This window comes from Siphateles boraxobius, unplaced genomic scaffold (assembly GCF_051911475.1).
Source record: "Siphateles boraxobius isolate OS27281-9 unplaced genomic scaffold, OSU_SipBor_1 13, whole genome shotgun sequence".
Classification (NCBI taxonomy): Eukaryota; Metazoa; Chordata; class Actinopteri; order Cypriniformes; family Leuciscidae; genus Siphateles; species Siphateles boraxobius.
Window position 1 is genome coordinate 25,203,990 of NW_027508733.1, and position 25,577 is coordinate 25,229,566.

Genomic DNA, 25,577 nt, shown 5'->3' on the forward strand with positions numbered 1-25,577 from the left:
GAGACATAGATATGAACCCATTGTTTTGACAAATTACTGCTAACAAAATATCAGAACACTGTTGTTCTCAAGAAAGTTGTGGATGTCAGAAAAATGTTTCTCACGGCCTAGATTAACAAACATTATGGTTGTGTAATTTAGATTTCAACACCAGGCAGCAGGTCACCAGACCAAATTGATTCTGCAGTTTAGTTTAGACCCTCGAGTTTGATTGGCCGATACTTTTGTATCACTTTTGTATCACTCCGCTTAGTTCAGAAAGGCTGTAAATGGTGAGGATTTCTAGTGGCCTTTCTGCAGGTTACATGATTTCTCCAGTAGGCGGCGACAAGTGCAATATTGAGAGAGTTTTTGAATGAATCACTGAATTGATTTGTTCAAAAACTTTGATTCATTCATAAACGAATCACCACTGCTAAATGTTGATCAGAAACGGAACTATTTCGTTTGGATCTATTTTCTTTGGCGGACCAAAAATGAATAGCATATCTTGCGGTGTTGTGTCCAAAAACATGAATACTTAATATGCATTTCTTGTTTATTGAACTGATGTATAGAGGCGTGACGTGGTCTTCCGTGTGGCACGAGGCATAAGGGAAAGAACAACGCTCTTGCTCAAGTGATATTACTGAATTAGGCTACTGTATGCCTATAGGCTATATGTTTATCTATGTTCATTCAAATTGTTGTTGTTAAATCTTGAGAAAAGAAATATCCTAAAGCTGCAATAAGACATGGAAACTGGAGTCACATGATATAATGGAGCTTCAAAGGATGCAAGAGTTAGGCCTGTTGGTAAATATTCTCAAGTTATTCAGTAAAATTATTTGAAATAAGTTGAACTCATGCATAATAAAACGAAAACATAATAATTTATATAAAAAATCAAGCCAAGTCCATGGGCGCCGCAATCTTTTGGGAGTCATGAATGTTATGTCTGAAAATGTTCAGCATTGATTTCCTGTTGGACTCTGTATGCTATGCACTGCTAGTGACATGTTACTGGGCCTTTAAGGCTTTCGGCAGTGATTTACGGCAAGGGTCAACAAATGTGAGTTTTGCGTGAGTTGAGTAAACGCAACATGAACGAAGCTACACGGTGTGGTTATTGAGTCCTACACAAACACAACATTTGGCGAACGAGGATGTCTGAACTCGTCTTACCACCACCGCCACCTTTCCTACCTGTTCCCGGTGACCCAGCTGTTCCTTGGGATCGCTGGCTGACGTCGTTTGAGGATTATTTGCTGGCTTTGGGACACTCGGATCTAGCGGAGGCGAGGAAGTGCGCGCTCCTGCGCCATTGTCTCGGGCAGGAAGGACAGCGAATCTTCGCCACGCTCACTTTATCGGATGATAAGTACGTCACAGCCACGGCCGCCTTGAAGACCCACTTCAGCTCCGGAAGAAGCCGGCGGATGCACCGTTTTGAGTTTCGTCAGAGAACACAAAAGCCGGGTGAGACCGTTGTCCACTATGTATCAGCATTACGTGAGCTGGCTAGACTTTGTGATTTTGGGGCTTTGGAGGACGGACTTATAGTTGACCAGTTAATAGAGAAAACGTCATGTAACCAACTGAGGGAGAGACTTTTACTAGAGCCAGACTCCACGACACTAACGGACGCTTTAGTAATTGGAAAGCAGTTAGAAACGGCCCTAATGGAGGCGCGCAAGTTCGGCCGCGCTGTGCACGAGCCTATGACATCATCACCACCGTCAGTTCAGCACACAGAGACTGCAGAGGCGGCTGACTGGGTGAGTGACCGTTTGGATGTGCAGAGAGTGGACAGGGGGCCCAGGGAGAGGGGGCACAAGAGCTGTAGCAACTGTGGCTCCCCTAAACATGCAACCAGAGATCAGTCATGCCCTGCCCAGGGGAAACGTTGTCGTAACTGCAACAAGTTGAACCATTTTGCACGCTGCTGTCGCTCCTCCCCTGCTTGCCATGATACTGCGGCTGTCCCTATAAACACTGTACAGACCTCACATACTTCGTTCAAGCTCTGCACATGCCGTGTGGGCACAGCTCTCATTCCACTCCTCGTGGACACAGGGGCGAAAGTGTCAATTCTGAACAAATGCACATATGACCGCTTTTTCAGTCACGTGCCTCTGGAAGCAGCGGCTAAACCCCTGTTAGGCTACGGCCATTTTCCCATCTCCACTCTGGGTGTGGCCCGCCTACCCGTCAGGTATGATCAACAATGTGCGCCTGCCACCAAGTTCTGCATCACCCGGAAGGGAGCTAACATTATGGGCCTAGACTTGTTCCTTGCCTTAGGTTTTACTGTGAGTGATGCTAGGGGTCTGCATGTCCTGCAGGTTGCCGCCTCCTGGCCTCACCGCTACCCACAACTGTTCAACGGGCTGGGACGCATGACTGGTTTTGTACACCAGCCCACTGTGGACCTGTCAGTCCGCCCTGTTATCCAGCCCCTACGGCGCATTCCCCTGGCCCTCCGTGACGCGGTGGAGGCCGAACTGCATCGCCTGGTGGAGGCGAACGTCATAGAGCCCGTCGACGCCTCGCCGTGGGTGTCTAACCTGGTGATAGCCAAGAAAAGGGGGGGCGGACTGCGGCTCTGTGTCGACCTCACAGATGTCAACAAAGCCATCATCCCTGATAAGTACCCCCTACCTACGGCTGAGGAGCTCACTAGCCATTTCCACGGCTCCACTGTTTTCAGTAAGATGGACTTACGTAACGGCTACCTCCAGGTCCCTCTGGCACCGGCCAGCATGGATCTTACAGCGTTTGTCACACACGTGGGGGTTTTCAGGTTTAAATGCAGGTTTCAGCTTTCATCAGCCCCGAGCTGTTTTCAGAAGATAATGTCGCTCATACTGGCTGGTATCCAGGGTGTCTCCATCTACCTGGATGACGTGGTGGTGCATGCGCCCTCCACCGCACTGCATGACGATCGCCTGGAGCAGGTCTTTCAGCGTTTCGAACAGCATGGGGTCACATTGAACTCTGAGAAATGCATGTTCGGGGTTGAGGAGGTCGAGTTCCTGGGCTTCAGGCTCTCGAAGGAGGGCATCGCCCCGATTATGTCCCACACTGAGGCCATTCTGTCCCTGCCAGACCCGCATTCACCATCCCAGCTGTCTTCCTTCCTGGGGATGGCCGCTTACTACCTCAGATTCATGCCACACTACTCTGACTCAACGGCCCCCCTCCGCCGGCTGCTCAGGAAGGATGTTACGTGGGACTGGACCCCGGCCTGCCACGAAGCCGTGTGCATCATCAAACGGCAGCTCACGTCCCCACCCACACTGTCCCATTTCAGCCTGACCGCGCCCACTATGGTCACCTGCGACGCCTCCGGGGTGGCGCTAGGCGCTGTGCTCTCACAGATTCAAGAGGGGGTGGAACGCCCGGTGGCTTTCGCCTCACGGGCACTTACTCCAGCAGAGCAGAAGTATTCGGTGGGGGAGAGGGAAGCCCTGGCCTGCCTGTGGGCGTGCCAACGCTGGCATGTTTACCTATACGGGAGGCCTTTCACCATCCGCACAGACCACCAAGCGCTGACGGCACTGCTGGCGACTAAAGGCTCGGGGCACAGGCCCATGAGACTGCTGCGGTGGGCTGACAGGCTGAACCAGTATAACTTCAGTCTGGAGTTTATGCCTGGGCGGGCCAACACGGTGGCCGACCTCCTGTCTAGAGCTGTGTCTGTGACGAAGGACACGGGCGAGGTGACACCAGACACAGAGAGTGACGAAGACTGGGTCCACATCCTGCACGGGCCCCTCAGTTCAGTAGTCACTCTGGCGGAGCTGCAGCAGGCCTCAGCTACAGACGAGGCCCTCACAACTCTCCGTACCTACCTCCAGGAAGGCTGGCCGGCCAAAGTGGATGACAGGCTGCTTCCCTATTACCGCTTCCGCAACGAGCTCTCCTGCTGGGGGGCAGTGTGTCTGGCCCGGGGCCACCGTGCGGTCGTTCCAGAGATTCTCAGGTCCAGAGTACTACACATGGCGCATGAGGGACACCTGGGGGTGGTCAAGGTGAAGCAGCGCTGCCGTGACACAGTGTGGTGGCCCCACATAGACTCTGATGTTGAGGAGCTGGTACGTAACTGCGCCTGCTGCCTCCTGAGTGGGAAAACTGGTCAGCCTGCCACAGCCCCTCTCACCCCGACCCCTTGGCCGTCTTCACCCTGGGAACATATTCAGGTCGACCTCTGTGGAAAACTTCACGGGGCACCTGCTCATGCTCGCTACCTGCTGGTTGTGCACGATCTTCATTCAAAGTGGCCAGAGGTTTTTCAGCTGAGCTCCATTACTGCACACTCCATCATCGACCGCCTGGACCACCTGTTTGGGCGCTGGGGCCTCCCCAGTGTTGTCACAACGGATAACGGGCCCCAATTTGTGTCGGCAGAGTTCACTGAGTTTCTAACGATACGGTCCATCAAGCACATCAGGACGGCAGTGTATCACCCAGAGAGTAATGGGGGGGGGTGGAAAGACTGAATAAAACTCTTAAAAATGGAATCCGAGCTTGTCTGGAGGAAGGGAAAACCTTCAGCAACGCACTCGACCAAACTCTCCTTACCATCCGGACATCCAAACATTCCACCACTGGAGTGTCACCTGCATTGCTCATGATTGGGCGCGAACTAAAGCAACCACTGGACTGTTTGAGAGCTGAGCCAGCTCCTACACGTGGAAGCCCAGGGCTCCAAAAAGCCAGAGCTCAGGTGAAAGGTTCGCAGGCTCGGATGAAGGCAAAGTTTGATGCCACGCACAGAGTGCAAAACCCCTCACTTTCTGCAGGGGTTTGGGTCAGGATCAAACACCTCCACCGCCAAAATAAGCTGCAGTCATACTGGTCAGAGCCCCTGCGGGTGACTAAGCAGTTGGGTCCTGCCACTTACAGACTGGAGAATGGGACTCGTTGGCACTCAAACCGCCTGCACAGAGTCGCAGCCCCCACAGCACCTGTATCACCTCTGTCCCCAGCAGTGGCTCTAGGTTGGCAGCCCAGGCCAAGAGCTAACCGGTTGGGGGGTAATCCACCAGGGCCGCCCGACGCAGCTTCACGGCCAGCACGCCCTCAGAGAATGAGGGTCCCGCCCGTCTGGCATGGGGACTATGTGACAGGGTGATTGTGACACTGGGGAATGTGGGCTGAATGTTATGTTTCAGTTTCCAGGGGGGGGAGAAAATGTTATGTCTGAAAATGTTCAGCATTGTTTTCCTGTTGGACTCTGTATGCTATGCACTGCTAGTGACATGTTACTGGGCCTTTAAGGCTTTCGGCAGTGATTTACGGCAAGGGTCAACAAATGTGAGTTTTGCGTGAGTTGAGTAAACGCAACATGAACGAAGCTACACGGTGTGGTTATTGAGTCCTACACAAACACAACAATGAAGCCAAAATCTGAAGTGATTAATCTTAAATAAAAATGTACTAATGGACATGACGTAGGCTAACTTACCAATAAATAAATTCTAAACAAACCCACACAGACAAACTAAGAAATTATCCTATGAGTAATGAATGAATCCTGTATAGCCATCGAAATTTCCGTTCCAGTGAAAAACCAGAGCTGCTATAACATGGTTGATAAATCATCCCATTAAAATCACATCAATAAAGTGTGTGCCCAAACCCGCATATGAATCAACAGCCTCACCTTTCTCTCCCTTTTCCATCTTTCTCTGTCTTGTTCCTCTGAACAGCCTGTTTTCAATAGGCCTACTGCAGCAGCTTGACCCTTCACTCCATCCCAGGGTTAAGGAAACAGTTTTCCCGAGTCATGATGGATCTTGGAACATTCCAGATCTGTTTACAGTTACGAACCGCCCATTATGGATGTCGCTTGTCAAACACGAGGGATGTTTGATAGGATGCTATGAACTTTTTGTCCTGTCCTGTCCTGCACTCAGACATTTGTCTGTCAGGATGGTGATTCTCCATATCGTTAATGTAGCCTCTGATCATTTTTGAGAGCCTGACCCAAACCAGAAAACTGCAATAGCTCTTTTATTTTCAAGCTTGTAGATTTTCATGTTGTTTTGCTGGCACAACAAAATGTGTGGACAACATCAGATTTCAGCTTGATGGAGCATATCCTTGAAAACAAACTTTTTGTGTCTAACTCGTCCTGCACTTTTGTCATGAACACACTTGTGCAGCTTTAAAAGTAGGCTAATGAGAGTTACACCTGGAAGATGAAAAATGGGTTCAAAAATACCATAGACACACTGATAGAGGGACACCATTAGATAGGCCTATAGGGCACTTTTAACTACCCTATGGAAATGTGCTAAAAACCACCAGGAACATCTTGGCAACTGTATAGCAATGCCCTTGCAACGCACTGTAGCATTGTGGTAGTTTTGTACAATTAACCTATCATATTTTGTTCTGGCAACATAAAAATGTAGGAATATCCCCAGTTTGATCCAAACTTTTTGATCCCAACTACAGGATTCGTCCTGATCTTGTAGAATTCATTTGTGTAACACAGAGGTTTTATTTGAATTAGCCTATATCAACTTTCTGTTTCTGTAAAAGACATTAAAAAAGTTAATTAAATATGAATGAAAACTACCGCCAGGAAGCGATACATCAACACTGGAGGTAAGAGATCTCAAAAAGGACTGACCTGGTTCAGACTTCTGCTTAAACCATTTCACATAATGCATGTTTTTTAATAGTGTTATGTCATTGTGAAAGAATACATCAGTATTTTTGTCTAAAAATATCAAACATTTATTTAATAAAAGATATACAACCGCTCTGACTCAGACCAAGAGTTTCTTTCTTCTGTTGAACATAAAAGAAGATGAGAACGTTGGTAACCAAACAGTTGACGGTGGCCATTGACTTCCATAGGGTGACAAAAAATCCTGTCAACTGGTTACCAACATTTTTCAAAATATCTTCTTTTGTGTTCAACAGAAGAAAGAAACTCATACAGGTTTTGGAACAACTTGAAGGTGAGTAAATGATGACATCATTTTCATTTTTGGCATTTTCATTTCATTAGCAAATAGACCAGTTGCTGTGACACTGATTTCCCAGTTTCTGTGTGGTTTGGAGCGGTTTCAAACATTTTCGAGGATCTTAAATCACTCTTCTGATAACAATTTGCAGAACCCCGAGAACCTTCCAAGAACTTTCAAAATGAAGATCTACAGGCGCATCAGATGAAATAGCACGCTACAGATAAGTCTTCATTTATTTGGCTCACGAACAAATAGACTTGTGTTTGAGGAAATGAAGGTGTCCGGTACCGTTTCCCTCAGGATCGCGCTGTCACGAGCCTATTCTCCCGCGCGGAGGAAAGACGGGACAAATTGCCGTGAGATTGATTCGAGCCCAATGCGCTGCGGTTCCTGTGCGCCCAAAGAGCGAGACCTGCTGTGTGTGGTTCTTATTAGTACTAGATTGAGCTGTTCAGAGCCGTACAGTAAAACATGACCGAAACTCACTCCCTGGATTACTCCAACTCTCCAGAGACAGGATAACATGGACTTTTAGATTGATCTCCAGCTGAATTTGATGGCCTTTCGTGAATTTAGTCATTGAACCAGAAACATTTCTTTATCGCAGCACGTAGGCCTATACACCAGATTATTATGCAGAATGTCAATGTATTTCGGTAATGAACATCTGGATGTAAAAAACCGGAGGACTGGAGCTTGATTTTGGTATGCGGCTCTATTTATATCCCAAAACGAAACCCACTCGATTAGCTTACTTGTGAAGCGCATGAGTTCATTATTAGCAGTGTTAAGTTACTCTAAAAAATGCATTACAAGCTACTAATTAGGCCTACATCTTCAACAGTGTAATCAGATTGTAATTACTTTCTCTAAAAAATATTGGATTATTAGGCTACTAATTAAATCCTATTAACCTCGACCAGTTAAACAATAAAGGGACACCAAACTGTACTTTCGATTCTTTCAAATAAACAATACTTTTCAGTCTAATCAACTTAGATAACTAACGTGATTCAGATAACATGATATGTTGAGTTGCTATTTATTAAACCAATCTCCTTCATTGCATTTACAAAAAATTTTTTACGGCAACCTGGTAACTTTAGGCTACTTTTTTAAATGAAAACAGATAATTTTTTTTTACTATTCACTATTGTGTTATATTGTCTAAACACTATTTCATGCAATTACTGCAGAAGTAGCTGTAATTAAATTACAGGAATATTAAGAGTAATCCCTCAAGGGAAAAGTATTAAACTTCAGCAATTAGATAATTTATTAATTAATTACTCCCAACACAGATTATTAGTATTGCTGATTTACGTATATTATACAATCCCTGATTACTTTTGAAAGCACATTTTAAACCCGTCCACATAAACCGTTCCCCTCTGTTCTCAGTATGTTAAGCTTAGTCAGACCAGGAATCAATTTGTGTCAAAAGTTTCCAGTTTTAGAAGTGACACCTTGGTGCGGAGGACCCGTATCAAACTTTCACTACAGATATCATACACTCAGGTGTTAAAAATGAGTCCAGGGGTCCAGCCTTTCCTCAGGGTCAAACATCTTGAAGAAATGACGCGTGATTTTTACAATAAATTCCAGCTGTATTGATTTCAGCACTCTGAAAATTATTTACTGACTGACAATCTCTGATTGACACAAACCAACAGTGGAGTTAAACTGAACCACCTTTTTGTAGGTGTGGTTGTACATTACATGTCTCAGAGACTTTTTAAAAAATATATCTAATAGAAAAAGGTGATTAATAATGTAGAGATTTCAGTTCTCAGTCCTTTCCCATTATCATTGATAATCTTAGTAAATATTAATGCATTTGATATGTCACGGTCCAGCAAATGTCGTTTCCCGAAATCCCTGTTTTAGGGTGCAGACGTCTGGCTCTACTGACCCTGAGGCAACATTCACACTGGGGCCCTTTTAATAGGACATTTTCACAATAAAAAAGTTGCATATAGTTACAGTGGAAAACAAAAGAAACATACATCTGTCCAGTGCTTATTAGAAAGACCTGATGAAAAGCACATGTTGGATTTGTTTATGGTTCCTAGAGTTTACAGAGGAAAATCCATATAAGGAAATGTGAGGATGAATTTATGTATGTATACATATGTGTATATAAAAACAATATATAAATATATATTTGAAAAATGTGCTTATATATATATTTTCTTTTATGCCAAAAATCATTAGGATATTAAGTAAAGATCATGTTCCATGAAGATATTTTGTAAATTTCCTACTGTAAATATAAAAAAAACATTAATTGCTGTGTGTGAATGCAGCACAATTGCGAATATGAATGGACAACTTTAAAGGCGATTTTCTCAATGTTTCGATTTTTTTGCACCTTCAGATTCCAGATTCCAGAATAGTTGTATCTCGGCCAAATATTGTCCTATATCCTAACAAACCATAACTCAGTGGAAAGCTTATTTATTCAGCATATAACTCGGACAAGTGAATAATTGTGGAAGTGTGATCTGTAATACAATGCTCTCTAGAAATGACTTCATATTGTACTGCTGTGTTTTTATTCATATTGATCAATACAAAATACAAAAATAAATCATTACATTACAAACTCCTTATATTTTTAAAGTGGCTCAAAAACATTACAGCAATTGGGCATTTGAGTCAAAACATGATCAGAAACAATGTGTGTTAGATAAATGTGTTAATGTCATGGAAACCATAATCACAGTCATATCTTATTTTTGTGGCTAAAAACAATTGACGATACATATGGAATACATAAAGTAATATTAATTTAGTCTACAAAAAATCGCTAGCATTTATGCGGTTCAGTTTTGGTCCCTGTTCAACCCATTTACTGACAGCCATTTAGTGCTGGAGAATATTTACATGTTGGTTGTTCTTGTTGGATCCAAGTCACAACCAGTATGACACACATTTAGGTCACTCGACAGTACAGATCTGTATGCAGATGCTGTTAATGAAGGCCTGAGTCACGGAATGTCGCTCGTTACACATGAGCAGAAGTTTTAAGCTGCCATGGCGTGATTGCATTAACAACACCTGCTTTATACATATAGCATATCTGCTTTAAACTGCATATTTCTTGAATTTCAGTGTATGGCATTTGCTACACACAGGTAGCAGAGAGGAAGAGGAAGGCAGGAAACTATGATTCTTGTAGTTGGAGCCCTGTGCCAAACGTGTCTCTGTTCCAAAACCTTGCTATCTCTTACTTACATAGTGCACTGCTAAGTGCACAACACATACTGCCTATCTTCTAAGGGTAGATTTACACAACGATGTACTAAAAATCAAAACGTTTTTCGTTTGTATTAATCACATAGAGACGACAACATTGTCAAAACGATTTCAATTCACACGGATCCGTGAAAACAACTAAAGACACTGTATTATTCATGCCAAGCCAGTAGATGGCGATGTCACTTTGTAGAGAAACACTAGACACCCTTAGACTGAAAATCTTTTCACAAATTCGCATTTTTGTTGCTTACACGGAGACGATAACAGTATCGTTTTCAAAAACGTGCACTTTGAAGCCCGTTTTCAAAAGATTGCGTTTTCAGCCCTTCAAAACGGCGTAGTCGTGTAAATGAACGTCCAAAACGCATAAAATGTTCAACGTTTTTAGTTGAAATTGGTGTCATGTAAACTGTTTTGGAACTTTGTAAGTGATTGATTTGAAACACACACAAATGTTCAGCTCACAATCGATTCCAAACAGTTTGGCGTTAGCATGTTGCTAAGCTAATTGCGCAGTTTTTCAGAATAAAAACACATGGAAATACAAGGAACAATAGTCCAGTTTTAACTTTTTATTAATATTGAATAAAATTTGAGTATATTTATGAATTGCTTTTCATACCCGCCTTGGATTTTGAATTGAGCTTGTCGCAATGATTTTTGGGATTGCTTCAGTTGTGAAATACAACGGATACTGACGTAAATGTAATAAAAGGCTGTTTACTTTGTCGTTTCTCCCATTGGGTGTCTTGGTAGGCGGCTCATTAGGTTTTGGAACAGAGGTAGCGTTGGCATGCTAGATCATTCATGTGTGCTGATGAGCTTTTAGACACCTAGACTAGATTAAAAGTGAGCTTGAACAGGGGCAGTTTTAACTTTCTGCGTATTTTTCACTTGCTTGCGTCCCTTATTACTCCCAAACTATCCTAAAGATTAAACATCCCTATGACACAAATCCGCAAACTCTCATTTTTACGGCCCTTTAAGTTGCGGAAAACCTGTAAATATTTCTCTTCACATTCACACGTTCAAGGTCACATTCAATCGCTTCATTCACTCATACACTCACTCGTGCACCAGTAAATAGTCACAGCCAGCAGTAGCAGTGCGTCGGTATGAAGGCGTTTGGTTGTGTTTTGGTGAGCTGCAGGCTGGTTTAGGTGAAGTGCTGTTTGTGCAAGCAGTCCAGAAAGAGGAAGAGTGATCTAAGAGAGCGAGGGAAGAGGACGTGTGCCTCTGTAGAGGTCAGAGATGCACTATGGTCCTCCCCGCACATCCTCGCGTGTTTACTCTGAACGCTTCTTTGACTTCTTTATTCTGAAAGGGAAAGAAAAGTCATAATATTAGAGATGAACTACCACTTGTTTTGTTTTCCATACAGAACTACTTTCAAGACTGATACTGTAGATGTCAATGCTGGAACATTTATTACATTTCTGAGGATGAAAGTTGTAATTGTAGTCTTTGAATGAACTATTCTGTTAATGCATGCAGCATGTTTTTTTTAATGAATCTAGAACATAGTTTTGTCAAAAAGTATTTTGCAAATAGGTCACTTGGAACAAAAAGATTACTAAGTTTTAGATTTATTGTAATAAATTTAGATAATTCACAGAATGCCTTAGAGAGCAGACTGTATTTAGAATACTAATATAGCACTTATTCATATTTTTGAATGGGTTTTTGTTTGTAAATTAGCAGTTTTACTGTTATTTGCTTTTGTCATTATTATTAGTTTTGGAGTGGCAAAATTTTGGATTTTCAATTTTTTTCTCTGCTCCAGACTGACCCATAATAATCAACACACCAATAGTGTTTTTTTCTCCCTTTTTATGTTTTAATGGCATCAGTTAGTTTGGCTCAGTGGCACAAAAGGAGGCTGATTATAGTGGTGTAAAACCTCTCTGTTCTGCCTGTTACCTCATCATTAATCTACAATTAGTGTAATCAATGAACAGAGGTTAAATGCTTAAGGCTCTGTGCTGGAGCCTAATTACCTACTTAGGTAAACGTGTAATTTATATAATCTTAAATTACCCAATAACATTCCACATATGCCATTTAATTGTCAAGAACAACAACTTGTAAATTGCTGCTAAGATTTGTTTTAAATCACTTAATGCTACAGCACCTTTACATTTGCTTTTGATGTAATAAAGTAAATTGACACATTCTGTAAATCCTTCTCACTGAAAATTGAATGCAGTTGATTGCATACAGATTACACGCATTACATCAGAACATATGCATTTCATTATTTATTTTTAATAAATCGGTGAAAAATTCCATGATATTTTTTCTTATGTGAGGCATTGTTTTAATTTTTTGTGTGTTTTTTAATTAGAGGTGTAAAATTACCTCAAAAGCCATAGCTATTTGACAGTTTGAACGAATCTTGTATTATAGTTTATTTTTTTGAAAACATTGAAAAATCACACATACTGTATCAGTAGCCTGGTTTCCATTACAGATTTGCGCAAAACTTTTGCGATATTTCCTAAATGTCGATAAAAAAAATGACGCCGTTTCCATTAACCTATGTTATGTGACTAAAACATAATTTTTGTCTCGTGCGATAAGTCATTCCAGATATCATGGCAACGAATGTTGGTAGGTCTATGTATATCGCAGCCACTGCACTAGCCATTATTTTTAATCGAATGACACGTAAGCGTGTTATCAAAGCATTAATGACAAGAAAAAAGCCCCTTATACTTGGCAGTGTTTCTGGGAGGTTATAGCTCGCGATTTCACAGAGGAACTGTGTGAGGTGACCAGGTGTCTCACCAGGCGATCTCTAAGTGCGGAAAAACTGTTTGCAGTTTTGCGAAATTTTCCTTTTTCGAATTGGCTGAAAAACCACCTCATGTTAGCGTAAAAACGTTTTTGCAAAATGTATGTGTTTCCATTGGGCGTATTCTCAATTAGCATTTTCAATATGAAGGGTAATGGAAACGAAGCTAGTGTTATGTGTAAAGTTATGTACATTAAATTAAACTTATTACAGAGATCAGTAAGGGTACGCTTACACAACATCGACGTACTAAAAACAGAAAAGCTTCCTTTGCATTTTTCTCTGTACAGCTGACAACGTTGTCAAAACGATCCCGGTTCAAGCGGATCCGCGAAAAACGACTAAAGACGCTGTATTATTCAGGCCAGCCCAGTAGATGGCATTGTCACTTTGTAAAGAAACACTACGAGCCTATTGAATGAACACGTAATACACGTGCACACGACGACACCGTTTTCACGGTTTACACGGATACGATAACGGTATCGTTTTCAAAAATGTGCACTTTGAAACCTGTTGAAAAATGCATTTTCAGGCTCTCAAATCACTGTTGTTGTGTAAATGAACGACCAAAACACAAAGAGTTCTCAGTGTATTGTTGAAAACCGTGTCGTGGCACCTTAGAATAAACATTTTGTAGTGTAAGTTTTAAACACAATTTGTTTTTCAGTAGATTTGTTTACATTTTAATTCAACGTTTTGAAGTCTATAAGGAAACAGACTGTATCTTATCCCATGATTCCCACTGAACTGTTTTTTTTTCTAGTGTAGAAAGAGTTTCTTCTTACTTGTTAATGGCATTCTTTAGATACTGCTGAAGCCATTTGGTCTTGGGGTTGATGCAGACCTCTCTGTTGTTCTTCAGCTTGGCACTGGTAATGAGAGAGAGAAAAGAAGGGATTTGTTTCGGACGAGAGTAAAAGAGAGACTGTACCTTTCTCCCTCTGCGGTTCTACAGTGTGTTTCATCAGATCGTATCAGCTGTCCGTCATGGACTGCGTTTCAGCTCCTCTATTCAGCTCCTCTACTGTACTGGCTTGAGTCACTGCGCTCCATCAGATAACTGGATTGAATTAGAGGCGGGTCGGTTCGTAAGGATAATGTTGTGCTGTCTGGAAGTTCGGAATATTTGATGATTCTGAAGAGTTTGACTGAGATTGCCAGAACTGTCCATGTGCATATAGTTTGTCTAAAGTAACATTCATTATTTGATTTCCTCTAAAATTATCAATACACTGATACATTAATATCTTAATAATTATCATTCTTGAAGTAAACAGACTGTGATGATGTGTTTCCAGTTATTAACATCGTAAATCTAGATTTTTTTTTACATTTTCAATTTCAAGAATGAATCTACATTTGTAATACTGTAAATTCTGTTTTATTACCTTGGCATTAATATATAGAAAACTGATTAAAACTGCTACGTTTTTTCCTCTTTTGGAAAGTCATAGAAAAGGTATTGTATATCTATCTATCAATCAATCTATCTATCTATCTATCTATCTATCTATCTATCTATCTATCTATCTATCTATCTATCTATCTATCTATCTATCTATCTATCTATCTATCTATCTATCTATCTATCTATCTATCTATCTATCTAACTATCTATCTATCTATCTATCTATCTATCTATCTATCTATCTATCTATCTATCTATCTATCTATCTATCTATCTATCTATCTATCTATCTAACTATCTATCCATCACATCCTTGCAATAACTAGGCCTAGCAATATTTACCTTGGTATTTGCAAAAAAAAAACAACGTTTGCTGGGAGATTGTTTTGGTTAATGACAAATAAAAAAAGTAAAGTGTCTGAAATAACTTGAGCAGAAATCTTTTTGATTGATATCTGACCTCCAAATTTGCTTCGGCCCAGCCAGGAATAATACCCTCGAACGCTTCGTTCACCCACACATGGAGAAAACAACACAAATGACACCCAGACTTCGCACCTCAGTGGCAAAAGGTTGTGTTTGAGAGTTAGCGGCTCACGTTGCCATTCAAATGGCTCCTATTCGTATTGCTTACGCCTCACACACACACGGATCTCTCAATCTGTCTAGACAAATGGAGGCCGTCGGCTCAGATAAAAGATCCGCTTAACCCCGAATCTACACACGAATCCTCCCAATCAACCTCCCGATCAGTAAGCTAACTAAAAGTGTAATGCTACCCCTTGTTTGTTTTCCGGCGGGATGTCTTCCATTGAGTTTATCTTGAGAGAGTTTGCTTTATTTGTTTGTTTGTTTGTGATTTGGGCTCTGAGTTAATCTAGCTAGTCTAAACGATCTTTTGGGCGAGCTTGTCGGTGGTCTGGGACCGAGCCAGCAGGTAGTAATTACCTCACAGCTAGCTAATGCTAACAACAAAATGAGTGATGTGCGTGTCTAGGGGGGAAAGGGTAGGTGGCTGTCTTTCATCTACGCCAATGAATCCGAAAGGATTTCTAAACAAGATGTGTGGAAAGTGGCAGATTAAAGGTGATTTCCTCCGGCCAAAGTTTGTTCCCCAAATGACCCTTGGCTACATGCTAACCTCTGTAACCCCTGTAACCTTGATCCCCTGTAGCGCTTTGGCTTTTCTCCTGCTGACGGGGTACAAATGGTTCGGTTTAATACATTCCAGACCACTGAAGTAATACCAAATGCTGGTAAAATGAAAAGGACAAGGTCACCCGTAACACAAAGCTAATCATTTTGACCCTTAACAATTATTGTCATGAAAACCTGAATGCTCATAATAGATAAAATCACTCTCTCAAATTTTCTCATTTGGTCCTTTTTTGTTACTCTGTTACTGAATAACAGGACATTGCTTCTTTCCCGGATGGTTTGACTCCTAAAACTGTGGAAATGTGCAACTTTAAGAGCTATTTCTGGAGCGCTTAAAAGGACTATCGTTGGTGTACTTTAATGCAGTTGTGTAAAGCATGAAAAATGTGGTAGAGTTTTGCTGTTGAGAGATAGATGGCCGTGGGATGTCGACTCACATGACTTGGAACGGGCAGCTGGGTGTGTGGAGGAACTTAATCTCACGGATGCTCCTCTGTGGGACGGTGTTGAGAGTGGACCGGCACCAACATCTCTCCACCAGACTGATGGGTTTAGCTGTGACGGGATCAGAACCGAGAGTATGGAGTCAGTGAAGGAGAAATATGAAAAATGCCTCATATCAAAGAGATTTAAAGTTACAGTTTTTATTGAAGTGATAAATTAATGCATTTTAATTAATGAATTCAAAAGTTTGGGGTCGGTATATTGTTTTTGAAAGAAATTAATACTTTTATTCAGCAAGGATGCATTAAATTGATCAAAAGTGACAGTAAACACATTCATAATGTTACATAATATTTCTATTTTAAATAAAGGCTGTTCTTTTGAATTTTCTATTCATTAAGGAAACTTGAGACAAAATGTTTCACTGTTTCCTTAAAAATGTTAAGCAGCACAACTGTTTTCAACATTGATAATAATCATAAATGTTTCTTGAACATTAAATACTGATTTCTGAAGGATCACGTGACACTGAAGACTGGAGTAATGATGCTGAAAATTCAGCTTTGCATCACAGGAATAAATTGGATTTTAAAATATATTCAAAAAGATTTCACAATTTTACTATTTTCACTGTTGTTGATCACATAAATGCAGCCTTGGTGAGCAGAAGAGACTTCTTTTTTTTTTTTAAACGTAAAAATCCAAAATGTTTCAATTGTAATGAATAAAATCTTCAAAATACAGATTTTATAAACTCATTTTAAAATATTTAAATTGCTCAAGATGATTCCTTTGCTCCTCTTTTTATTATTTTCATTAATTCATGGAAATTGAGCTTAAAATGTATTTAAATGTTGCATAGATGTTTTAAAACAGAACCCCATGCGTTTTCAATTTTAAAATTGAATGTACTGATTTGTTTCCTATGTAAAAAAAAAGACCCAATAGTTTTTTTTGACATTGCCACAGATTATCAAACTTAGTCTTTTTGTAAAGACTAAACAATCTCAGTAAAAAAGTCAAAATCTTTCAAAACAACTTTCCCCCCAGTTTAAACAGCTGTTAGCTAATCTGAACCTTTAAAATGACTTGACATAACCTTTGTATTCAGAACTTAGAAAAAAAGACACAATGAAATGACATATTAGAAACTTAATTCCCAACTAAAGCAATCCATAATTCATGTTAATGCAATATCATCCTACAGTGCAACACAAATCCCCGAACTCTCGAAAGCATCTTCTGAAAGTGTCCGATCACCTGCGTCCATTAACAAACCCTGATCATTAAAAAGAGATTAGTCTGCATTCGAGTGGCCCTCGTTCATTCACGCAGGGGCCGGCCTGGCTTTTCACTCGCCACATTTTTCATCAGGAGCCTTTCTAAGGGTCCTCAACATTAAATACGGCACAATCCCATAATCGCACTATGCCACTACAGGTTTAGTCCTGAATATGTGCATTAAATGAATCTGTTGAAGAACATTCTCTGAATGGTTTCACATCTCCCTGGTTTCTCTTTGCCGAAACCGACCCGGTTATGAAGCAAGTCAAACTCTGAATTCCCACAGATATTTCTGACACTCTCTGTTCCCTTTATCATGTTAAACACCGGCCCATTAAGCCTTGACTAAACACTGTGCCAAGTGAACAGCGCAGGAACTTTCTGCTTACTATTCCCTAATTAGACAGTAATTAATAGAGCTTGCGGATAAGTAAACAGTGCTAGGTTTTTTGTTTTTTTTTGCACAGCAGAAACAACAAAGAGACCCGCCAAGTAAACATCTCGCCGAAACCTTCTGTCCTTCTAGATCAGGCCCGATAACATGTAAAGACATGTACAGATAAGTGAAGACATATATGCTAATTTATGCAGGGCATTTAGCAGCTGTAAGATGATATTAATGGAACCTCTTAATGATCGTTAACTCCTTAATGACCATTAACTGAAAACAGTCACTATTCTGGAAGCAGTTCTGCAATTTATGACTCAAGTAATAAAACATTTCTGCAGAACATACACTGTAAAAACTTTTACGAAGTTGTAAATAAAACAAAGATTATTGGAGTATGTTTTACAAGAAAATACAATTGCAGGGTTTCTACTTAAAGATTTCCTGTTTTATTAAATGTTACTTGCTGTTTATTTGTAATTATTGTGAATTTTACAAGCAATTTCTCAAACAATGAAAATTGTTTCAAAGTAAATCCTACACCATTTTATTCAGTGTTCAATAGGAAAGCTTTGAGTTCTTGTTTTGTTTTGTTTAGTTCAGTTCAGTTTTTGTTTAGTTTAGTTTTGCTTTGTTTTTGTTTACTTTTTAGTTTGCTTTGTTTTTGTTCAGTGTAGTTGTTTTGTTTTGTTTTGCTTTGTTTTTGTTTAGTTTGTAATTTCATTAAGCTTAGCTTTGCTTTTTTTATATATTTCATTTTGAGTGATGAATTTAAAATGAGTTAAATATTACACAATATAAATGTATTTTTCAAAATACCAAAAACATTTTAAGTCTTTTTGAATACATTTATTTTGTTACATTACGACATTACATTGCTTGTACATTACTCTATATTATTTTAATACATTTATAATAAATAAAATAATAATTTTTTTTATAAATGTGTTATTCAAAATAAATAAAACATTTTAGCGTAAGATGCCCAGGATGATACACCAGTATCCGTCTTGCTACACTTAAAAAAAAAAAAGATCAGTAAGTTATGACAACATATGTTTTTACATTGCTTTAACTTATTAAAATAAGTTAAGCAATTTTCAACTTTTTTATGTTAAACAAGATTAAACAACAACTCAAGTCAGTAAAATATAAATTGATTGTGAGTTGATTGTACTTAAAAATGTAAGGCAGCGACTTTATTTTACAATGTTTTGTTATTTATACTTAACTGAATTGCAACACGTCAAAGCATCATCTGAAAACTGAAATGCTGTAAATCTGTAAATGTTAGTCGTAACCCACTTACCGTCAGTCTCTGGGCTCCGTATGGCGAGCGTCAGCAGGGCCACCAGCGCTAGAACTTTGCTATCCATGCCAAGTGTGTGTGTGTGTGTGTGTGTGTGTGGCTTTGTCCGTCACAGCTAACTTCCAGAGCTCAGTGTGGCGTCTCAGAGCTCTGCGAAGTGTTAAGACTGAGGACCAGAGGGAAACACTCCCCCCGTCTCAGGAGGAGGGGAAGGAGGAGGAGGAGGAGGAGGAGGAGGGGGGCTGGACCCGCTCCTTCGACAGACACCTTCTCCAGCGAAGGTCCCAAAATGTTCTGGCATAGATTCAACAGTGACAGTCTGACTCTCTCTCTCTCTTTCTCTCTCTCTCTCTCTCTCTCTCTCTCTTGTTTCTATCTTCCTCTGCATCTTTTTTTTTTTCTCAGTGGAGCGGAGAAAGCAGAGTCCCTGCTGCTATCTCAGTATTGTTGTTTCTCAATGCTTCGATTTGTTATTGTTTGTTTCATGTCATGTTTTTCTGGTAGTCGACTTTCACTTAACTGGCGCTGCTGTATTTCCTGGCTCTCAGTTTACCAGCCGCATTCAGATTCCCTCCATTTTAGGATTCTATATGATTCGGGTGTATCTTAATTTTATACAGGCAAAAGTTTGAATACACACTTTCTGTGATCTTTTAAGACCTAAAAGCTTATGCTTAAATGCTGGAAATTAGTTTTGTAGACAAATATAATTAAAGAAATGTGAAGGAAAAGCTGCCAAACAAGTGTTACAAAATTATATATATTTTTGGTCACGAGATAAAAGCCATGGGAAATTGGATTGACTTTACCACTACATTAAAACATTTTATTTTGCAGCATTTTTTTTTTCTCTATTCAGGAAAAGTATTAAGTATTCAGAATATTTCAATGTTGGGAAATAATTTTCTGCATTTTGTAATTGTATTTGTGCTAGAAATAATATTTGTTATAGTAAGCTTTGCCTCCAAATTCTGTAAATATCATCACGGTTAGTCGATGCTACTGGCACAACTTACCCCAAAGCAGCTGGCACATCTTACCCCAAATCTGCCATTTTAGTTAAAAGAAAAATTCAATAATAATTTGACTAATCTGCCAAATATTTATCGGCTGTTAACTAACATGTAAGAATATTTGAAAGAAATTATATAATGTAAAAATTATAACTTTTTTATTTAACGTTTTTTTTTAATTATATATTTATTACTTTTTAAACTTCTCTGAAGCCATACGATACCTTTGCGTAATTAATAGACCAAACTGTTATCATCTGCTCTGCCAAAGCTCTTAAAAAAATTAATTTGCATTTGTTTTCATTCAAATGGGGCGTTAAGACGCGTCATGACATTTTTTCACGATCACTATCACTCGCGTGACGCGTCCTGACGCAGCATATTCGAATGCATTGATTGATTGAACAACAAAGTTCTCGTCCAGTTGAACAGGCCTTTGCAACCATGCGAAAAAAAAACAAAAAAAACGAGCACAGACCAAAGCAAGGGCATGTGAGTGTCCGTCTCCATAAAACAGTGGCTGGTGAAGTACCTTTCAAACAGAGTCAGTGGAGACACTGTGTTACACTTTTAATAGGCTACATTCAGACCCTCACGCTGAGAGACCCTGCTGCACCAAACCCCCTTAACAGCCCGTAAACTTTAGAGGGTGTTGATAGTTATCAAGCGGTCAGCCGAGGTGCAAACAACAGGCATGTGAAAAGGAGTAGTATACAAACTTAACATTAATTATATGTTTTTGAGGTCATCGAGAGTCTGTTGTGTTTCAGTGGCACTTCAAAAGTCTTGGAGTTCGTAATATTTAGTCACTGGAATGACGTTTGGCACGGATAACAAACAATATTGCAGGTGGAAAAACAATCATCCCTGTTAAACAACAGAAGTATTTTCTTTGTTGTTTAAATGTATACCTGGAGTATTTTAGGGATCCCTTTTGATCTGAGATCAAACGCTTGGATTTTCAGCTTTAAAACTTTTTTGACTTAGTTGTTTTTTCTGGCTTTGGAGCGTCCAGTGATATTTGTAAATCCTGCGTTAATGTTCACATTGTTGATCTCAACCCTTGGCCTTTTTTAAAGTGCAAGTGAGCAGGAGGATGTTGAAAAGATTACTAAACATCACTACTGACCTAAGTGACAACTCTGCAACTTGTATCACTTTAGAAGTCAGAGGGCACGTTTCATATCCTCAGGTTTCGTGTTTCAGAGAAACGTTTTCCTTCACTTTGTTCTCACAAAGAGCTGACGGACAACTGAAGACGAATGCATGACGCAAGACAGTGAATAAATCACTTTATATTTGTGTTTATTTACTTTTCACTGAAACAGATTACACTAGGTGAGAGTGGGGGTAAGTTGTGCCACTTTTTACCTATTTCTTCTGGGCCATGAGGATTGAGACAAGATGGGTTTAAGTTTAATTGTTGGGGAATACATGAACAATTTGCATAAATGAGTACCAACAGTTTAGTAATGCACAATGCATATTATTTATTTTATCTTAAACTATCTAGGATTTTTTTTTAATATTCAGAATATATAAATGTTGCGAATTTTTGGTCTTTGTTACTGAAACATTATTTGTAATTTTTGAGATTCGCCTCTAAATGCTGTAAAAAATATCACTGTTAGTTGATGGAACTGGCACAACTTACCCCAATGCATCTGGCACAACTTACCCCAAAGGTACCATTTTAGTAAAAAAAAAGTTGTATTATTAATTCATGACTAATAATTTAGCAACTGAGGGGCCACTACACCATTTTTAACTAAAAACAGAAAACTTTATATGCATTTTGGCCTTTCATTTACACGATAATGGTGCTTTGGGGGCCTGAAAACGTAAATGTTTGAAAATGGGTTTCAGAGCAAGTTTTTGAAAACGATACCGTTTTCGTATCAGTGTAAACTACAAAAACGCAAATTTGTGAAAACTGTGACGTCATGCGTATGTGTATTACATGTTTAGTCTATAGGTGCGTAGCGTTTCTTTACAAAGTGACTTCTACTGGTCTGGCACGAATCATACAGCATTTTCAATCGTTTTCCCTGATCTGGAACGTTTTGACAATGTTGTCGTCTGTATTTGAAAAACACAAAGTAAAAACTTTTCAGTTTTTAGTACATCGTTGTCGTACCCTAATTTATATGGGTTTATTTATTGGCAGTTAACCAAAATGTAAGACATATTTTTATGAAATTATATGAGATACCAATTATAAAATGTACAAAAATGATGGACTATAAAGAGGTAATATAAAATCACTCTCTGTCAGACATTTGTAAACAAACTGTTTAGTCTTTTTGATTGGAACTGGAAACTAATGGCTACTACAACAGTGAAAAAAATATGTAATTATAATAACTAATATATTGATGTGAATATATTTGTTTGTTTATATGTTGTACATTTACAATTTTCTAATTCAATAACAATAGTTATTCCATATATTAAATAATGTGTACTTGGATACATTTAGCCAGATCTTTACCAAATGAAACCTAAAAGCTATTTTCAACATAAAAAATGCTTACTGTAATTTTTTCACAATAATCTTTTAATCAGGACTAAGCTGACTATATATAATTGGCCCTTTATGGTTGCATAATAAAAATGACTGCGTTCTAAAGGTTTTTGGTGGTATAGTAGGTTTCCTTCTCTCTTCTGTTCAAGTTGTTTCTTTTTATGTTACGGTATTGATTCCCATCTAGTACAAACTTTAATGAATGTGATGATAGACTTTTGTTGGTCCAAGATTCCATATGGAGATTATTTACATCCATTCGTGATTACAGTTAATTCAAATATACTAAACATACAAACCTTACAAAAAAGGGAAGAAGTCAAAGAAACACAAACCCATTAAACAATATACATTTACACATTCGAGCCATACTCAGACTTCAGTCCTCAGAATCAGTATACATTGGCCGATAGGCCTCTAGAAGCAGCAGGTGTGTCGTAGCACTCAAAGCAAAGCCTGTGGTCTGATCCATGCTAGCGCTCTCATCTGTCCTGAGAGACTCGCTCCTTACGCACGCACGGTTTATTATGTTCCAAACTGAGAAGCTGAGATGTTTGTTAGGAATCAGAGGACAACTTTTGTCATCTCTGAAAAGAGGGAACACATTAAGGGGATGAAAGGCTTCCCTCTGCTGGTCTCTGCGGCTGCACAGCAAATACAAAACAATCACTCTCTATCAGACTTTTTAAACAAACCGTTCAACCGTTCAGTCTATTTGATGGCAACTTGCGGCAACGCAGTCACCGGAAACAAATGCTACTTCAATAGTGTTTAATTTTTTTTTTAAAGATTTTATATATATATAATTGTGTGTATATACATTTTATATATTGTATATATAATATATATTTTGTATATATTTGTTAATATGTTGCATATTCTATTGTTAATATATATATATATATAATCTAGTAATACATAAAATATATTAATATATGTATTGTCATATATTAAAATATGTAATTATTTATACTACTGCAATAGTGATTATAATTGTATTACATTACATAATTTAATAAAATTATAACATTATTTATTGTTGAGTATGTATGTATATATATATATATATATATATATATATATATATATATATATATATATATTCTGTATATATAATATAAAATAGTATATACAATATTATAATTATTATTATTTACCGTAGGCTATATTGAAATATTTTATTATATCATTATGTAATGATGCAAAATAGCAAAAACAAAGTTAAGTTAAAATTTCAATAAAATGAAAAAATGGCAATTCTGCAAAAATAAGTCAAGTTTCAGGTAATTTAAACAAAAGTTCTTTATTTGGTAACATCTAAATTTACTGGATTTATTCTTGTTGGAATATCATTTAGTACGACTGAATCAACCAGATTACGCTAGGTTACAACAACAAAAGAAGTTTTTAAGTGTCTGATCAGCTAAAATTTGCTCCTCAAGGTACATTTTGACTTTTTACGGTGTGCTACAGTAGGTTTTGCTCGGAAAACAAGGCGAGGAAATGAAATACCAAAAGCGCCACGATTGTTAGCTCAAGTGAATGAGGAAAAAGAACTGGAATGGTTTCCATATATCCAGTGTTTAAAGTAGATATCAGATGCAGAGGAGATAAGGGAAAGTCCATCCTGTGTAAACAGTGAATGCTGGGGGGTCTTGTGTTGGGGTAGTTATCAGTTTAACACTTCTCCTGGAGTCTCAGCTGGTTCCTGTCAAGTCTGCATGAGAGACCCCCTATAGACCAGGTCTAATCGCTTCAGCCAGACCAGGTTTACAAGGATCAGCCCTGAACAAAGAGAGAACACTTCTGTCTAAGTTCGGTCTGCTTTCTCGCTTCTTTATTACTCCTTTGAGTAACAAACGTGTGTGAGCCAAAGGAAAATTTGCTAAGACTTCTGGGCTGCTTTTACACCATGTTTTAATGTTTAATGCACGCATCTGAAATTTTGCCACACTCAAAAATGAAAAATTCTGTCATCATTTATTCCAAACCGGTATGACTGACTTTCTTCTTGCTGAACACACAGACCTATCTCAGTGTTATTTGTCCATACAATGAAAGTCAATGCGGTGCCGTGTTGTTTTGGACCCCATTGACTTTCATTAAATGTACAAATCATTCGCCAAAATATCTTCTTTTGTGTTCCTCTGTTCCATCCAATTACAATAAATGTGGACTAAAGCTTTGAAGCGTAACACAATTTACACAAAAACAAGTGGTCCATACGGCAAGTGCTCTATATTGTAAGTCTTGTGAAGTCATGTGATAGTTTTATGTGATAAAAAGACTGAAATTCATTTTTTTCTTCACTGAAAATCCATGTTGGATTTTTCCAGTGAATCAGTTAATGAATCATTGGAGAGTTGGAGCAAAATTCCAATGCGTTTTTACAACAAGATCTGATCTTTCCCAGATATCAGCTTTGAAAGCCTTATTTCAGGCATTTGTCTTTAAGTGCCTAATGGATTTTCTCTAAAGTTTCTTTGAAACTGTGCTTGCAAGAGGGAAAAAAAGATCCTTTAAATGATGGCAAGACGTTTACTTTGCAGCATTGTGTGTCGGATTCTGGCAGACCTTCAATAAGCATTTTTTCTTCTTTCTATTAAACAAAAGACGTAAACGCTCTGCCTCAGAAACTACTCCCACCCCACACTTCCAGACGGCCATATTTGTCAAGTGCATATTCTGAATTTTGCCCCATCTCCATGGATCCTGATGTTGGGGGCAGATAGGGCTCATTGTTTGCTTGTTTGAGGCCGTATGGCTGAAATGCAAGAAGGTCAGGGTTTTGGCTGGTTAGCATGACCCGTTAGCCCAAGCTGGTGGATGTCATGAATACAGCATAGACCTATATTTTTTTTTTCACACAGATTTCATGTCACATACTTTCAAAGGAGTCTTGAGGCAGCCAATCAGGAATGGGAATGCAACCGTATAGCTTTCTCCAGGTATTACAGACCTCATACAGGGTTTGGGGCGGTCGTCAAATATAGAAGATCTTCTAAATCTGAGCCATAGAAGGAACA

General features: G+C 39.2%; 1 protein-coding gene and 1 long non-coding RNA gene across 3 annotated transcripts in view; one reads left to right on the forward strand and one right to left on the reverse strand.

Annotated features, from left to right (window-relative positions):
- Window positions 1-25,577, forward strand: part of LOC143736181 (uncharacterized) — a 91,023-nt gene that overhangs the window by 24,171 nt on the left and 41,275 nt on the right. The window lies entirely within an intron of this gene.
- Window positions 9,498-19,310, reverse strand: cxcl12b (chemokine (C-X-C motif) ligand 12b (stromal cell-derived factor 1)). The gene is made up of 4 exons (XM_077226758.1): window positions 19,015-19,310; window positions 16,027-16,144; window positions 13,809-13,892; window positions 9,498-11,543 (listed from the first exon to the last, which is right to left on the reverse strand). Exons 1-4 carry the CDS (start codon window positions 19,079-19,081, stop codon window positions 11,513-11,515), a joined length of 300 nt encoding a protein of 99 aa, XP_077082873.1. The 5' UTR covers window positions 19,082-19,310; the 3' UTR covers window positions 9,498-11,512.

Bases quoted from the DNA above. Each gene is read 5' to 3' on its own strand.
- cxcl12b (XM_077226758.1), bottom strand. From the start codon at position 19,081: ATGGATAGCAAAGTTCTAGCGCTGGTGGCCCTGCTGACGCTCGCCATA. The intron at 13,893-16,026 runs GTGAGTCGACAT...TCTCATTACCAG, and splicing joins AGCTGCCCGTTCCAAGTCAT to TGCCAAGCTGAAGAACAACA. The intron at 11,544-13,808 runs GTAAGAAGAAAC...TTTCCCTTTCAG, and splicing joins CTAAAGAATGCCATTAACAA to AATAAAGAAGTCAAAGAAGC.